General features: G+C 36.7%; 2 protein-coding genes across 3 annotated transcripts in view; both read left to right on the top strand.

The window, feature by feature from the left end:
* The first annotated feature begins 2,495 nt into the window (after nucleotides 1-2,495).
* Nucleotides 2,496-6,820, top strand: foxl2a (forkhead box L2a). Its single transcript, XM_039654177.2, has 2 exons — nucleotides 2,496-2,603; nucleotides 5,251-6,820. The coding sequence occupies exon 2, from the start codon at nucleotides 5,264-5,266 to the stop codon at nucleotides 6,173-6,175; it is 912 nt and encodes a 303-aa protein (XP_039510111.2). The 5' UTR covers nucleotides 2,496-2,603; nucleotides 5,251-5,263; the 3' UTR covers nucleotides 6,176-6,820.
* Nucleotides 6,821-16,454: 9,634 nt separating this feature from the next.
* pik3cb (phosphatidylinositol-4,5-bisphosphate 3-kinase, catalytic subunit beta) overlaps nucleotides 16,455-19,235 on the top strand; it is an 87,790-nt gene continuing 85,009 nt past the window's right edge. Inside the window, exon 1 of one of the 2 annotated variants that reach the window (XM_039654198.2) lies at nucleotides 16,455-16,941. The gene's annotated coding sequence lies outside the window, so the exon portion shown is untranslated. The remainder of the gene's footprint in view (nucleotides 16,942-19,235) is intronic. The other variant, XM_039654197.2, reaches the window with a different exon arrangement.

Here is a 19,235-nt window from a genome sequence, read left to right as displayed (position 1 = left end):
CGAGTCATGACTCGAAGGGTCCTAGATAAGATCCTTATTCATCGTCTGCTGTCGTTTAAAGCCCTTTGAAGCTGACCTGAAACTCTCATTTGGACCTTGAACCGTTTGGTTCCCAATGAAGTCCATTATATGGAGAAAATCCTGGAATGTTTTCATCAAAAACCTTAATTTATTTTCGACTGAAGAAAGAAAGACGTGGGCATCTTGGATGACATGGGGGTGAGTAAATTATCAGCGAAAGCTTAAAACCTTCAATATTGCCTACATAACCTGCAAAGCTCAAGAGTTCCCCCCCCCCCCCCCCACAATTTTAACAAGGCTGTAGTTATTATTAGTCTTAATGCAAAAACAATATAAGTCCACCCTAGTTGAATGAACAGTGAAAGCGGGACATGAAAGCAGAGAGATGAACAGATGAATGATGGTCTGGAAAGAATGATTGAGGGATGTGGTGAATAACAGGAGTGAGGAGATGTGTCTGAGGCAGGTTTGAGTCCTTTTCCCTGCGGATTCGAAGACGTCCTGTTTTACTTTTCCTTTCCTGCAGGAAGCTACTCCACACTGTGTGCAAAGACCTCACACACACACACACACACACACCATTTCAATCACATGTGCAAATAAATAAGAGCACTTATAACCAGATGCACAGCACACTTCACAAATACATTTTTCTCCCAACATGCTCGAATGAATCAATGTTCTTCGTCGCACGGTTCATAAGCAATCGAGTACTTGATTGCTCTGAACTTTCATTCTGTATTAAATGCGTCAGTTTTTATGCTACAATGATTTCCGAGACCCTTTTAGCAGAGAGAACATTGTTAAGAGGAGGATGAATGCGTGCTGAGTGTAAGAGAGAAGAGGAGATGAGGTGTCATGGCTGCTTGTTGTCGTGGAGACGTGATGCGATAAGATCTCCCATGATTCATAGCCACCCACATGTAGTCTTTTGTACTGTGGGACAGTGGTTGCCTGGCGACTGCGGATCCTCACCTGAGTTACACCTGCACAGTTTTGCTCCATTAACTTTGAGGATTTAAACATGTCGACTATCAGTTTCTCTTCATGCGTGTAAATGCATCTGTGTGTTACTAACTATATCAGTGTTAGTGCAGTGTTCTGAAGTGTGTCAGTAAATATAGTAAATATAAGATAATATGATAATATAGCTAGTAAGTGATTATGCACCATTGCACTGGTTTAAAGCAAGACGAACAGGGCCATGTTTGTATGTCAGTTTCCACTGCCTTTATACTCAAATTAATAGAGAAGACTTTCAACTTCATTCAACATTTCATTCAACATAGCCTAACTTCACAATACTTTGCATAAATAAGCATTTAATTTTAAATGTTTAGACTGCAAATGATCAATGCAATGAGATATACTGAAGGACGGACACACACACAAAGAGAGAGAGAGAGAGAGAGAGAGAGAGAGAGAGAGAGTATGTGTGTGTTCCTTTGATGATGTCCACCTGTCACAGTAGGAGCAGGAGAACATCCCTCCGTCTTAATCCCTCTTTCCGTTCCTCCATTTTCTCCTCTCTGCATGCACTTTTCCCTCCCTGTTTCCTTTCCATTGATCTTATATGAAGGAAAATCTAGTAAATATTAAATTAGTTTAGCTTTCTACTTTATGTAACACTTCAGATTTTGATAGGATTATAAGTGTAAACATTGACTTAATATATTGATTTATTTTGATTCAATAAGATTATAAATGTATTATAAGTGTCGTGTAAATGCATTAACCAGATTTTCACAATCGGAAGTAAGCAATGTATATTTATCAGATATTGGGTTAGAGACTTCTTTTTACAACCATTAGGCTACAAGGAACATTTTTCATTTTTATTTTTTTTTTACAAAAAAAGCTGGACTCTTGCATTATGTTCCTGTTATCTATGTAAAGCTGCTTGATACAATCTGTATTGTAAAAGCATTATATAAATAAAGGTGACTTGAATTGAGTCCTCACTGTTATTGTTCTTGTTTATTTGCTAAAACACATCATAATTAATGGCAAGAGTGAGCATTTACAGTATGTCTTAGTTTATTCCGATTTATTTGAGCACCACTGACATGTATTTACTTTAAAGCAGAATGATACGGTCAAAGCATTGAGATTGATAATGAATTCAAAGCACTGGTGAAGAGATGATAACTTTATTTGATAATGCCACTGATGTTGTGACGGGATTAACAACAGTTTATCGGGAAAAACATGTATGAAAAATCATATTTAGTGTTTTGCTCAGGTCAGGTGTCTGTGAGGCATTTGTTTAGGCATAATTGTTGAGTTAGGCGATATCACTAACCTGTGTGTGTGTGTGTGTGTGCGCGCGCGCGCGTATGTGTGTCAGAAAGTGCACTTTTTTTGTCTTTCAAAGTATATTAAGCACGCATTATAAACGTATGCATACATTTCTATCCTCTTTCTCCTTCTCCTCCCTCTTCCTTCCTTCCCCCTCCACACACACACACACACACACACATACACACACACTCGCTGTTCTTCTCCTCGGTGAGCCTGGCAAACCATGGATCTTGTTCACACCTGAACGTGCATTTGTACTCGTGTTGGGGTTGACAAACCTGGTGAGTTTTTAGGAATATTGTGTATTTTTATTTATTTATTTATTTATTTTTAAGTAAAAGATGTTCGTTCTTCTGGTGGAAAATATGTGATTTGTTAATTTTTTTGTAGATATTTTTTTTTTCGGTTTATTAAGGTTAAAATTAGTAAAGGTTAAAATAAAATTTAAGTTTACGGTAAAACGATTAACTCTTAAAATGTTTATTTTAAGACCAATTTGTTCTCCAGCAGAATTTTCAAAAACTTTCACAGTTGTTTATAAAAATATATATACAAGAATAGATTTTTTTATATATATAATTCGTATATACTTGTGATAACGTAACATATGAGACAAGCTTGTCATTTATATTATCAAAGAACATTGGCTAATTGTTGCATATACAGGCTGCTAACAGCGATGACTAATGAGTTCAACTCATTTCCACAACCATTATAACTTAGGCTACAAGATCATTAATGTCCTCACAATATAAATAGCCTATAACACGTTTTACTTCAATAATTTTGTTATGGAGTTATTTAATGTGTGTGCAAATTTAAGCAGAATTAAGTCACTGGTTTAACGTTGAACTGGATTTTATATGAGTTTTGAATTTGTATGTCGACTCAATTATATTTTATAACATTTAACTTTATAAATACCGACACTTATTTTTTAACACTATGAGTAATTGAATCGTGCTATTATTTTAATTCATTTATATTTTAAGGGTGGTTATTATGTAGCCTATATATGGCCTATATATATATATATATAAACTATCTTGATGTACAGTAGTCTATGTGCTTGAGATATTAATTTACGTCGTGGCCTTTTAACAAACCAGAATATGCCCTGTTCGTTATGAAACTACAGCTTCAGATCATCCTAGGTCAAACATGCTGAATAAAGGTCATAATAACCCAAAAGTAGCTACATATAGGCCTAACGCAAAATAAATAACAACCATAACAATAATAAATCCATCAAATAAAATAAGTGAAAATGTATGAACTGCGGCTAAACTTCATGAAGATTATAAATGTCGGGTATCAGTAAGGACAGTTCATCTAAATGTGAAGTTAAAACACTTGTTGTGTTGAATAGCTTATTGTAGACAAGTAGCCAAGACGAATTAAAAACCTGGCAGCCACTGACCTGTGAAAAATCATAAACCATGTTTTCAAAAACACCATACAGAATGATGCATGTGGACAATTACACCCACGCGACCGCACAGAGAACTGGCGCATATTATTATTAATATTTTTTTAATTTTGGTGTTGTCAAGTGTAAAAACTTTACGGCCAAAACGTTTTGAGAAATTAATTACATTATTAATAAGTAGCCTATGCTGTTATTAGCTATATTAGCCTAGTAAAGTAGACATATGCATCTATAACTTTAACTCTTTTAAATATTCACGTGCGTGCATCATGCACAGACTGAATTATTAAATGTTTTTTTTCTTCACCATGTTTTATTCTCGGTCATCTTGGGGGTATTTGCCATAACCAGTTCATATGAATAAGGGGGGAAATACGTCTAATTTGTGTAATTAGCCTAATTACATGCTGATTTACTTATGGATATTGTTCGCGCTATTTAACTGTGCTTTTGGGAATAACGAACTAACGTCATAGGTATATCTCAGGAAACCAGTCATGCACAAATTGTTTGGTGCATGCAGATGCAATTTTTGTCATTTTCGGCTACATGTTGACATTTTTTTAGATATGCATTTAAATAGGCTAGACACATTCAGAATTGTAAGCTGGAAAATGGAGGTATTGTTTTGGGGCCACATCCACCAAAACACACATTAGTGATCAGTCGTCCTTTAATTGGTCCCATTTTCTTGACAAACACTTAAAGTAGGCTAACTTACTAAAAATAGCCTATGCTTTAAAATGAATAGAACTATTCCCAGAAATTTGGGAATAACTCACAAAATAGCTAAATAGGTAGGGCCATACACGAGAGGGATATGAATCACATCATGACACTGAAGAAAAATCATAAAGACAAATGAAATCGATCAATTTAAAGGAAAATAACAGGAATATTGTAAATAATAAGTTAAATGTGTACGTTATAGACATTGGTCGGTAATTATTAGCAGTAATAATGTAACATAGCATATCCATTTGTCCATATTGTGCGTAAATAGTAATTCTTTTTCATGAAATCTCTATTTCTATTTGTATTTTAAGAATGGTTAAGAACTGCGCACGGCTCCTGCACCTGTCATATGAACTAATTATGTCTTCCAAAAACTGTGTCGGTTTCCAGTTGTTGCTTCCATTGACGTGCTGAGAGACATAGTTCAGAATTTAGAGTATGAAGCAAAATAGATGAAGCATAGGCTACGAATCAGGAAGCTTTGTGCCCTACCGCATCAAATATGTGTGAATGTGAGAGAGTGTGTGAGGAAAAGAGAAGGCGGGCTTACACGAAACCAAGGCACAATTTGCCCTCCTTCTCCAGGAGTCTCTAGTTGAGGAGAAACTCTGAAGCGCGAGAGCTTTCTAACATTAAGCTGCACACGTACACAAACAGAAAGAACGAAAAATTTGTATAAAAAACACTCTCCCTTCACGGGATAGTTTCGACTAGTTAGCATTGCTGAACTGTTTTTATTAGTCCACGGTTTTGTTTTGGTGCAGGTCTGCGCGCGCAATGATGGCCACCTTCCCAGGCCCGGAGGATAACGGCATGATCCTCATGGACACTACCTCGAGCTCAGCGGAGAAAGACCGGACAAAAGACGAACCTCCTCCGGAGAAGGGACCGGACAAATCCGACCCCACACAGAAACCCCCGTACTCCTATGTGGCGTTAATCGCGATGGCGATCCGCGAGAGCTCGGAAAAGCGTCTCACGCTGTCCGGTATCTACCAGTACATCATCAGTAAGTTTCCTTTCTACGAGAAGAACAAGAAAGGATGGCAGAACAGCATCCGACACAACCTGTCTCTCAACGAGTGCTTTATTAAGGTGCCTCGGGAGGGCGGTGGCGAACGGAAAGGGAACTACTGGACCCTGGACCCGGCGTGCGAGGACATGTTCGAGAAGGGCAACTACCGGAGACGACGGCGCATGAAGAGACCGTTCAGGCCTCCACCGACTCACTTCCAGCCGGGCAAGTCTCTGTTCGGCGGAGACGGGTACGGTTACCTCTCTCCGCCCAAGTACCTGCAGTCCGGGTTTATCAATAACTCATGGTCTCCCGCGCCTATGCCGTACACTTCCTGTCAGATGAGCGGTGGGAGCGTGAGTCCCGTTAACGTGAAAGGCTTGACCGCGCCGTCCTCGTACAACCCGTACTCGCGCGTGCAGAGCATAGGTCTCCAGGGCATGGTGAACTCTTACAACGGCATGAGCCACCATCACCACCACCACCACCACACGCTCCCTCACGCGCAGCAGCTGAGTCCCGCGACGGCGGCGCCTCCTCCGGTGTCCGGCGGGAACGGGACGGGGCTTCAGTTCGCCTGCGCACGCCAGCCCGCGGAACTCTCCATGATGCACTGCTCCTACTGGGACCACGAGAGCAAACACTCTGCACTGCACGCGCGAATCGATATATAGACCAAACACAGATCAATACTGCCCTCGCAAATAGACTATAAAACAAGGTCCAGCGATCTCAAAAAAACACATTTCGTAAGTTGTGCGGGGACTTAACATAATGGAGCCTCGAATTATGGAAGCACGGGTATCCAATCCTGCCCTGATGCAAGGTTTCATATTTTTCTTCGCAGACAGTTGTGTTCTGAATGTGTATATGTTCATTCATATAAGAAGATGGCCAGATCATCGAAGGTTTCATCATCTTCGTGGAATTACAAATCATGTTTACCTGAATCCGTTCACAACATTCTGTCAGTGACTTTGGAGTGAAGTATTGGGTATTCTGAACCCTTTTCCCAATTCATATATTTTTATTGTCTTTGCTTTTGAATGTTTAAGGATGCAGTGGAGCTCTGGACAGGTAACCCGAAGAGACATAAACACACATGTATACACCTGTGTTTTGGCCTCTTGATTCCGTGATTAAGGGTCTCGTAGGGGTCAGAGCACGTGACTGCCAGTTTGGACTGTTTTGTATGTACTTTTATTTGTAATTAAATAATTTTAATGTCTATGACACAATGGGACCATGTTTAACTAGCACTTTTCAGTTTTTTAAATAGATCTACTTTTTATTCTTTAATAAACTCTTTGTCAACATGACACTGATTTTGGATTTTATAATTTATAGAGGCTATAATTATGCTATTATTATTAGGCCTGTTATATAACAAGATTAGCTATTTGAATCAGAGTGCTCTTAACTGTTTAGATCAAGGCCAGAAACTACATTTGGCCTTCCACTAATATTTTATCGTAGTGTGTTTATCCAGGCATTAATATAGAGTTTTATGAGAGATTTAGCCCACTGTTTGAAAACATTTTCCAAATAGGACTACGTCGAAAATAATTTCTAAAAATGACTCAACTTCTAAAGTTTCTCGATCGTGTAAAAGTCAATTTTATGCGAATACATATGAAGTAGCCTATTGGGCCAGATGAGGGAAAATTGCGTCAACTTTTAAGACAAATTATTTAGCTGGATTTGTAAATATTTAGCACGGTCAAATCAATGTATTCGCTATTACTGGCCGCATGTCAGCTTTTTAACATGTCGCATATTTCACATGAACAGTTTATCGCTTTTTATTTCTTGTCTTTAAAAATAATTTTACTAGAACTAGGCATACAGTTGCTGTAAAATACAATGAAAGTATCTCTGGGAATTTATTACAGCCTAATATGCACATCTGAAAAACTAGATTTTTTTAAACAAAATGTATGTTTTTGCACGATTCAATTTTCCATTAAGAAAATTTTACGCAAACGTTAAAATAACATAGCCTATTTTGATTGAAACATTTTTACATAATAGGTAGGCTAATGTTTAATAAATCACAGTTATAATATAATATAGGCCTACAGTGAAATAATTGGCAATGTAGCCTAATAAAACTTTAGAAAATATATTTTAGGATAATGTAATAGTGAAGTTAAAAGCGTCTTTGTCCGCGCGTCATAAAGCTGAACGGCTATAACGGGCCTAGCCTATATGTTAAGTAAATAGTGTTTTATAAAACTAGATTAGGCCTATATAGTGGATTCGTATAGTTAATGATAAGGATCGTTATTTGATTAGCCTATAGCTATCGAATATTTGAACATTACATTAATTAAAACTATGGAGACATGATTAATTAAAAAAAAAAAACAATAAGGCGAAAAAACATTATACGGAGAAGTTGGTTTTGATTGTTCGAATGTATCCATAGGCCTATTTGTTTAATTTTAATTTACTTCTTTAATCATTAGAGTATAGCTAATCTTAAACCTTTTCTTCGATATTTGGAGGATCGGCTTATTATTGAGCTATCTCCCCCGTCATGTCCTCTCCAGGAGCCTGCAGGTGTGCGTCACACAACGCGCCCGCATGAAGGATATCGCGCGCTCAGGGCCAGTGAGGGGCCCCTTGTGTGTGTGTGTGTGTGTGTGTGTGTGTCCCAAAAAGCGCATCGGGGAATGTTGTCACAAAAGAACTTTTCTCTTCCTGAAATATATTTAATGGGGTTGTTCAAAGGTGGTTTGTTCACCCTTAAGGAAGTTCATCTACAGGACACATGTATAGGCCTAGAATATATTCATTTCAGTTTTGTTAGTTCATTGAGTTTACTTGAGTTGGCTTGGCTAAATATATAATTTATTATATAATTTCCATGTAATTTAGAGACCAATAATATTCTAATAATACAATATTTAATATTAGAATAATAATCATCATCATAATTTAGAGTCTGCTTTGAGTTTCTGTTAATTAAGTGTTGAATTATTAATTGCTTCTGTCAATTAATGTGGGTCAGGGGTATAGCATAGATTCATGTGATTATTTCGTAGATTGTAGCCTATATTTAAACAATCGCTGCTCGTTTAATCTGAGCCGCGTTTCCCATATGCATCGGAACATATGCGTGCGTGTATTATCGTCCTTGATCTGCTGTCGTGTAGGCTGCTAAAGACAGAAGACGGACACCTGCAGCCCCCTGCAGGACACCTGCTGCATTACATCACATAGGATATACTATCAGGAAACTGAACTACCTTCAGAAAATATGTAGCCTAGCCTATTATAATTTATATATTCACATTTCTTTAAATCAATAATACAATTAATTCAAAACTAAATTAAAATACGACTAAATTAATTAGAAGTCTAATAATAGGTTTACACTGATTTCAGCGAACTAGTCCTTACCACAAATTGGTATGATTGTTACATAACATGACATTCAGAGGAAGTGAATATCTTGTTTTAAGGTGAAAACGCACCAATGGCTCTGCAGTCTGACGAAAACGGGAGAAACATGTCAATGAAGCTCGTTAAATGATCTCAACTAATCGCGATTAATCGCATCCAAAATAAAAGTGTATGTTTACATAATATATTGGGTGCACTGTGTATAATTATATATATATATATATATATATATATATATATATATATATATATATATATATACATACATTTAAGAAAAAAAATATTATTTATATTTAAAAATATTTATATATAATATAAATTATATCTTAATCTATATAGCCTACAGTAAATGAAAATATTTCTTAAATATATACAAGCATGTGTGTGTATTTATAGCCTATATATAAAATAATTATACACAGTGCACCCACATATAAACACAACTTTTATTTTGGATGGTTTGACAGCTTGAGCTTATTATTAAAAAAAATTCTTTAATCTTTTCTATCAATTAGCTAAATGATGAGTAAGCCTATTTATACCGGTTTATGGGAAAGCCGCGTTATTTCAGCGCTTCATGACACTACACGTTTGCCTCCATTCCCTGTGAATTTCATTTGTCTGCTTTGTTTGTATAGGCTATTTGTCTGAAATCAGTGTAGGCCTAATTAATTTAGCCTACTAATAATTCATTTATCAAATGCCTATTTTAAGATAACATTAAGTTTAAAGAAGGCATATGAGGCTACATAATGAAGTGCAATGAGGAGTAGGCCTAATATGGTTCAGATGATGAGATGAATGAGGGTTCGCTGCAAATTAAACGGAGGAACGCATTTTCTAAAGAAGCTGTTCCACACACTCGCGCGGGGGATTGTGGGATTTACAGCGGACGTCGTCAAAAAAAAAAAAAATTAGAAATGCTCATCTTTGTGCTAAAATGGTGATAAACACCGGAGTGATAGCCTACCAGTGCCTTACTTGTGCTGCATGCCTATTACTCATTTGAATTCATATTTGAAATACATTCTGGATGCTTTCGGTATAAATGTGGCTGGGTCAACAAGTCACCTTTTTATTTATTTATATAGAGATTGTTTCAAAGCAGCTTTCACAGTGATAACAGGAAAATAAAGCAACAGAGTTGGTTTCTGGTAGAGCAGATCTAGAAGTTGAAGTAAATTCAGTGATGCTTCATTTTTGTTATTAATTTAGTTCACACACACACACACACACACACACACACACACACACACACGCACGCACGCACGCACACACACACACACACACACACACACACACATATATATATATATATATATATATATATATATACACAGTATATAGCTCTAGAGAAAACAGTGACGTCCAGCTCAAGATCAAATATAATAGGCATTGAGTGTCCCCAACTAAGCAAAATGCCAAAGGTGACAGTGGCGAGGATCCAAAAGTCTAACAGATGTGCGTGTGTTTATGTACAGGTTTATATTACATTGTACACATGGGACATGTGTGAGTAAGTAAGATTTTTATATAGGCTACAATTACATTTGGAAAGTAAATGTTTTGTGACATGCACTTCCTTCGAATTAATTCTGAATTAAGGATATATTGCATCCTTGTTATGAGGTCGTGGGTTTGTTGCGGACAGAATGAAATCCACCAATACGAATGAGGACAAATTGTTCTTCTTTGATCATATATACAGCATTTGACTCAGAGGCGCGTGAGAACACACACACGCGCGCGCGCGCGCGTTAATCTCGCGCTCACGGTTCCGCGAGTGTGCGGTAATCCTGAGGTTTCCTCAGACTGACCTGGCCTCTAGTGTCAACACGGGTTGTCGGTTTCCCACTGCTCGGGCACACAATTGAATTCCCAAGATTGTTGGGAAAGGTTTCAGCTGGACAGCAGTGGTTTGCACGAGCGCACCTCGCCCCGCGCGCGCCCATTGAACAGAGGAGAGGGGTCAGCTGTGTTTGCCATACACAGGAAAATAGCCAAAGATTTGATTTGCACAAAATCCGGCCATTGTTACGAAGCACATGATTTTTGTCTGAATCCAAAATAATTTGGTCAGTTGAGCTGAGTGATTTCATTTTTTCGTTTTCCTCCTTTTTCATTTGGACATGGAGTGAAGATTCACCCTACGTGATGTTTTCTGTTATTGGCTTTGATGAACAATAGATGACACTAGAAGCATGCCAGAATTGTTATTGGGGTGTATTATGATACTCCACAGTCGTTTATAAATAGGAAATGTACACACAGTTTTGTATGGGCGAGAAAGGACGTGCAGATGTCCTAATGATGTTAAAAAACGGTCAGCTAAAAATAAGTGATGTGTCATTTTCCCCATTATAGATAATGAAGGAGATTCTTGCTAGATCACGCAGAGACCTCAAGATGACCCCGGGTGGCCAAGGTCACTCAGATGCTATCATGCATTTGTGTATTATTTAACATTATGCATGCCAGATTTTTTTTTTTTTTTTAGAAAAAAAAAAATACATTAAATATAATCATGGCATCTCCCTGTTAGAAGCGTTAATAGTCAAGTCACCCTTATTTATAGCACTTTTACAATATAGTCTTGTATATTTACACTATCTCTTCTGCTCACCAACTGCATCTATTTGGTTAAAAATACAAAAAAAAAAAAACAGTAATACTGTGAAATATAAAAATTTTAAACAGCTGATTTATATGTGAATTTATAGAAAAAATGTAATTTTATTCCTGTGATCAAAGCTGTATTTTCATCATTATTACTCTCATCTTCAGTGTCACATGATCCTTCAGAAATCACTCTAATTTGATGATTTGATGATCAAGAAACATTTCTGATTATTATCAATGTTTAAAACAGTTTTTTACATTTTTATTTCAGGATTATTTGATGAATAGAAAGTTCAGAAGAACAGCAAGATCTGAAATAAAATCTTTTGTAACGTTAAACACTACAGTTCAAAATTGTGGGGTCAGTAGTTTTTATTAAATTAATACATTTTGGTGTGAGAAAATAAAATAAATCTACTTCTATTCATCAAGGATGAGTTAATTGATAAAAACGTTACAGTAAAGACATTTATAATGTCACAAAGATTCAATTTCAAATAAATGCTGTTATTTTGAACTTTCTATTTATCAAAGAATCCGATTTTTTTTACACTGTTTTTAAAATTTATAATAATAATTAATGTTTTTTTAAGCATTAAATCATCATATTATGTGATTTCTGAAGGATCATCGTTGCCTCATCATATTTAACAATATTGCAACTTTTATTTATTATTTTTTTAATCAAATAAATGCAGTGAGCCGAAGAGACTTTTTTAATACTAATTATTTATTCTTAGATAGCAGATTATGTTTATCCACAGCAGCAAAATAGAAGGAATGCGATACCATTAACATCCCATGAATTTGAATCAGCAAAACTTTATGACAACATCCAGGATCTACTAACATCCCTATTCGAAATTAATATTTAATATAAATATTGTAGGCTACTCTAGCGGACAACAAAAAACCCTAACTCAAGCCACAAAAAAATCCAACAACGATCTCATCTGCAGGTTGATGGTGAAGATGTCCCGTCTTTATCTCCGCTTCTCTTTCACTCGTGTGGAGTTTCACATCCTCAGTGATTAATCCCAAGAAGACGTCTTCTAACCGACGTTTTTGAACATAGGCCTACGTCAACATCCGACGTTTCAGGGTACCATTAAACGTCAGTTAGATGAGCCTATCTATTCCTAACCCTACCCCAGACCTAAACCTCCCCGCCTAGGATCGTCATCGGGGTACCCTAAAACGTCGGGTCTTAACGTATGGTCAGTCAGATGACGTCTTGGGATGAGATTGTTGACACTTGAGATCTCAAAGCTTTGCTTCTAAATCTAATTAAGAAGCAAAAAATGCCCTTTCAAGCAATTACATACCTCTTGGCCAAGGTTCACAATTAAACAAATGATTATATTATGATATCCATAATTACACGCCTAGGCATGGGGGATCCTTTCAAGTGGCATGTGTGTGTCGTTACAGCTGATGAGATTAGGAGTCGGGCCGGTTCGGGTCCCGTTGACGGGACGCTTAATGGAATAAGGATGGAATGGGTGAATAATGCAAGCATGCTGTCCGCGGCTGCACTCCTCTAATGTGAACCAGTGAGTGACGCATTGCAGCCCTGAACCGTCGCATAACTGGCAGACGTCAACAACACACTTGATGGTTGCAATGAATAATAATAATAATAATAATAATAATAATAATAGCTACATGTGATCATTCCCTAAATAAATACTGTTTTTTTTTGTTTTTTTTTTTTTGTTTTTTTTTTGTTTTTTTTTGTTGAAAGAAGTCTCTTCTGCTCACCAAAGCTGTATTTATTTGAGAAAGAAAAATAAATAATAATATTGTTAAATATTGTTACAATTTAAAATAACTGTTTTCTATTTTTATATATTTTAAAATGTAATTTATTCCTGTGATCAAAGCTGAATTTATCATCATCATTCAGTGTCACATGATCCTTCAGAAATCACTCGTATATGATGAATTGATGCTGAAAACAGTGTAAAAAAAATCTAATTCTTTGATGAATATAAACTTTAAAAGAACAGCATTTACTTGAAATGGAATATTTTGTGACATTATAAATGGCTTTACTGTAACCTTTGATCAATTTAACTCATCCTTGATGAATAAAAGTATTGATTTATTTTATTTTCTCCCACCAAAAGAATAAATAAAAATTGTTACTGACCCCACACACTTAGAAGAAAAGGTTCTATCAGCGCTACGTATTTGGAACCCCTAAAAGGTTCTATACAGAACTCTTTTTGAAGGGTTCAATAATTAGAACCATTTAGGGTTCTGTGTAACCAGGAAAAGGGTTCTATATGGAGCCTTTTGGGTTCATTCATTATCATTTGTTTTGTCCTTTCCGGATTAAATGTTTCATATTATTGACAAACATCAAGACCCTAAAATATATTTATGAATGCATGTGAATGATCACAAAATTCAAGATATGGGGGTTAGAAAATGTATATATTTCTATCATTTTTTGTAGTTTTTTGTAGTAATCAATATCACACGAAGAGTGCCATTTCAGGTTTTCTCCTCCAAAAATCAGCATGATTAAAATGTAATAATACAATGTTGCAGAATAATGTAATATATGAATGAATAATAGCCTATAAAGAACCTTTTTGCCAAAAGATTTTTTCTTGTCATTATAGAACCTTTTTTAGCATAAAAGGTTCTTTGGGGAACCCCGATGAACCCTTTTTTCTATAAGAGTTTTGAACGGTAGTGTTTAATGTTACAAAAGCTTTTCAGATAAATGCTGTTATTTTGAACTTTTTATTCATCAAAGAATCCTGAAATAAAAATGTAAATAACTGTTTTCAACATTGATAATAATAAGAAATGTTTTTTGAGCATCAAATCATCATATTAGAGTGATTTCTGAAGGATCATGTGACACTTCATGAAGACTGGAGTAATGATGCTGAAAATTCAGCTTTTATCACAGGAATAAAATTAAACACTTATAGAAAACAGCTGTTCAAGATTGTAATAATATTTCACAATATTACTGGGGTTTTTTAGGTATTTTTAATCAATAAAATACAGCCTTGGTGAGCAGAAGAGACTTCTTTTAAAAAAAACATAAAAAATCTTACTGATCACACACACACACACACACACACACACACGCACGCACACAGTCATCTGAGTGAAAGCGGGTTTAAGCTTTGAAACCTGATCTCCTCCGGCTGTCCTATTTCTGCCTCGCCTCACCACAGGAATGGCTGGAGAATGTTCCGGGAATGTTTGGAAAGGCTTATCAGGAGAACTCAGCTCTGATCATTCCTAACTGAAACATGACGGACAGTGACTGCGTCAGCCGGCAGGATTCAAGAAACACCAGCACAACCAGTAATCTATGAGAAATGAGACAGTCTGTCCAACACATCTAATGATACAACAGGGACACTTCAGGATAATGGCCGGAATGGGGAAAAGGTTATTTCTGAATACTGGAAACCACTTAATAAAGTTAATTCATTCAGATAACTGTAGAATTAAGGGTGATTGGGACATAAGGTCAAATGGGACGCGATAGTTTATCTTCTGGCTTAGTGTGTGAAGATAAAGCCCTAGCTGACTGTGAGACCGCATCAGCACTGTAGAGCTTCATCACTGTGACATCATGAGGTGAGGAAGGTGACATACGCTTTAGCTATAGTTTTCATAATGAGGTCATAAACTTGTAAAATTGTATATCATAACTAATATTTTACATGGAAACATGAAAATGATGCACAACTAAATCAGTAAGATGTGTTCATTTAATGTTTGTTGTTTTTTGTCCCATCCACCCAAACAAGCTGAAATAAAACAACTAAAATTAAACAACCCAATTCTGACTATAGAAATTTTGTTGCAGTAATAATACACCATTTATTTCATCAAAGGTTTGCAGGTTAAATATGTTTGATAAACAGTTTATTGGGGATGGGATCAGCCATCACTTCATCCAAATGTTTTTTTAATTATTATTATTCATTTTAATTCTTTAAAAAATGTTGGACCTCAACCATTTTTCTTACTCGTTTACACTTTCTAAAGTCTTCTTTTATCTCGATTATGCTTTGTTGTATTTTATGTATTGCGGATGTATTTATGATTGAGAAATAACAGAAATAAACATAGACTCTTAATAATGATGAACAGAAAAAGAAAACCTTGCATTTGAAATGATATCAAAGTATGGGGTAAATCAAGGATAAGATGTATATCAAGGATTTTATATCATAAATCAAGGATAAGATGTCCAGCTGTCCCTATCACTTAAAACGTCCCATCCCCATCAGCCAAAGGGGTTTTGGCTCAGTTTACATTAAGGGTCAAGCAAGCATCCTTTCACTATAATATAAACTTGTTTCATGTTCACATCTTCAGTATTACAGAAATTACGTTTTTAATGTATGGCAATAAACCTTGAACATGGTGGAAATTCAAAAACTGTCCCAATCACCCTTATTTGGCCCAACATGAATCCAAAGAGCAAATTGTTTTTAGAACGTGACAATTTGACATTTTCTCACCCCAAAACGACACACACTGATGCAAACTTGCACTACCCGCCATCAGCACTAGATGTCTGCAGACACCACACAAACACAAACACAACGCAAGCGTAACAGGTCCTGCTTCAGCAACTAAATAAGGAAAAATAGCATAACATGGATTTTTTTTAAACTCGCTCGTTAAAATACCCGAGTGAAACTTATTTGCTAATTTCGCTCATTAATAAAAAAAATAGAATATTTAAAAAAATAGTCAGTAGGCTAAGTATTAAAGAACACTGAAAATAAGAACAACAACAATCCGTTAAAATAGTCGTTCCTTAAAAAATTAGTGTTGTTAAGGGGAAAAAAGGGAAAATTTTACCAAATTTGTAAATGTACGTATAGTGTTTACGTCCAGAGCACCCTCCTCGTCATCTCATCCCTGAGGAATCGTGCTTTAGTCGAGTGTGAGAGTATGCATACAGTTCGCCGGGCCTAGTCTGTCTGCGAGGAGATATTCACACGACATTAAAAATATTCACGACTGCGTAAGTTGTCATAGCATTACATTATGTCTATTTCCGGGTGAAATCACGGCTCAGAAGTTCGTGTGTCAGCGAACTGTTGACAAAATAGCGGTTGCGTGTGGAAAGGGGGGGAGCGCAAAGCAAACAGGGAGAAAAAAATCCCCGACCGATCGCTTGTTTCACTCAGTCAGACTGCGGAAAGAAGCAGGAAGAGGACTAGAGCTGTTCACCTGTCGAGTGGAAGACTGCACTGGACATTTGAAGGAGAAGAAGACCTTGCTTGTGTCTTCTTACTGTGATTGAAACCTGTCCGATGGTGTTTTGGGGAGTTCAACCCAACTTCGAACGTTCAGTTTCCGCGAATCCCACAGAACTGGCGTCGGACATTCCATTCCGGTGGGATAATCTATTCTAAAGGTGAGCGTTCTGTGCTGGGAAGTGTTTCGTGTTCTGTGGTGTCTCGTGTGTTTTGCAATGAGTGGCGTAGATTTGTGTTACATTGCATTGATCTCGCCGCCTCGATGTTATTTATTTGTTAATAATATGTCGTCGGATGCGCTTAGACTGCAAACATGACACATGGAGAAGCGCTTTAGTGCTCCATCCTGCGTCAATTATATGTATTTCTTTTTATATAAAAACGTAGAAGTAGCATGTTTCTGTTTATAAGTTTCAGACATTCTATAGATTTGGAGTATTGACCATTCAGATGCAGAGTTGACATCTGTTTGGTTACTTTTGAACGCTTTCACTTGCCTATTAAACATGGCTTTTAAAAAAGAGCTCTTATTTTTAAGTTTAAGAATCAAAGTTCTATCATTAAACAATGGATTGTGATATATCCATTACGGCCACTCGTTAAAATGTAGGATTGCTTGGATGACAAGTTTACCTGACTGGACATAAACGTGTGTTTACTGGACAGAGAGGCACGGCTTTAGTTGTTTGTGCCATAGACGGATGCGATGGCATAATACTGGGCTAAACTATGACTCAACACGCATATGGACATGAGCAATGAACCTCAGGACACGCCCACAGGCCGTTCTCCAACCCTGTGCATATTCTACATACAAATGAAAAGAACTTTCTGGATCTTAGTCCAGACTAATCTGAACTTGGAATTCTTAAAAATATTCCACAGGAGAGGTTCTCCAGGTCTTGGAAGACACTACTGGAGAGGCTCTCCAGGTCGGACGTTCAAGGCAGGTCAACACCGTCTTCAGTTTGATGTCATTCCCAAGGTGGTGGCGATTCAATCAACATAGTTGTTTCCCATTGCAGTAGAAAATATTCTGATTTCCATATTGTGTGGAATGCAAAATAAGTTCAAAAGTGGGGCTATTGGCTACAAGATTCAGCCATTTTGTCATTTTAATGTAATTTAAGTTGAAATGACTTAAACATCCAAGACAAGTTGACTGTACTAAAACATTTTGTTTTTACAGTGCAATCACACTATCGTATGCATACAAATTCTAAAAATGTGGATAAAAGTGTATGCGCTCTGTTGACGCAGGTACGTTTTTTTATCCGATAAGAGGACATGCGCATAAACGACGATGGAAACACATTTACTGAATGAATCCTTTGATGCGCAACAAAAAACCTCACATGATTTTACGTCATTTGAGCATCTCGAATGTTGGTTTGGTCGTTCTGACATTCAAAGTCTGTCATCGACCGAACCTCAGTGGCTTCCATGGTTACAACCACCATTTTCATTACGGATGTTTTGCGAGAATTTTGTTTTTCTGAACACATGAAAGGTCATCTTCAGTCAGATAGAATGTTTGTGTGTGTGTGTGTAAGACAAATGTGTTTTTTGTGAGTTGTTCTTCTTGGCCCTCACACACACACATGTGACCGGAGCTTCAGAGAGACTTTGGTGGCAGACTGTGATGTCATCAGTCAGGGGACACAAACACTTTGGGATGCCCACACACACTCGCACACAGTCAGAAGAGAGGTCACTGTGGTGACAGGGCCAGTGAATGGGCTGATTCTCTCAGTCATGTGAGAGCACAGTGTGTGTGTTTGTTTTAGAGGCGCAGGAAAACATTTTTACTTAGAAATGGGGACAGACACACACAACATAAACTCCCATGGCGGACTGTATGATTTAAAGAGCAGATTATGTATTGGAGAGCCAGTTAGCATTAAGAATCTTTAATGCTGTAATGTTTTAGAAACAATAACAATATCAAATGTCAACAAAATTGACCCTTTAATACACTTGTGGTCATATTCCGCATGTTATCGTAAAGAAAAAAAAAGTTTGTCTTTCATTACAGTCTTTCATCAAAATGTAATAACTTGCTCTGCCTTTGAATCAAATTACATAGGCTGTGCAGAATCCTTTTGGATAATGGTAGGTTTTGTAATTCTGTTAGTCATTGTAGATAAAACCTTGCCAATAGTTAGTAATTCGATGCTGATTAACTCTAATGTAATCCTGGAAGTGACCCTGCTCCACCTAGTCTATGTGTCTATGTAATACTGTCGGGGATTAGAAATTAAAAAAAAAAAAATGACAAAGATGAAGAAGATAACTAAGTGAATCCTTTCAGCTCAATAGCCATAAGAGTGTAATTGGCTAATCTAAAACTCTAGGTCACAGAGAGTGAACTTGACATGTATTTCATATTCATAGTAATTTAGCACTTGCATGCTATATAAAATGAAACAATGTATCCAACATATTTGTTGTG

The sequence above is a fragment of the Pimephales promelas genome, chromosome 16, assembly GCF_988280905.1.
Source record: "Pimephales promelas chromosome 16, fPimPro1.hap1.1, whole genome shotgun sequence".
Lineage (NCBI taxonomy): Eukaryota > Metazoa > Chordata > Actinopteri > Cypriniformes > Leuciscidae > Pimephales > Pimephales promelas.
Note: the sequence above shows the minus strand (reverse complement) of the source record. Positions and strands in the feature narration are given on the sequence as shown.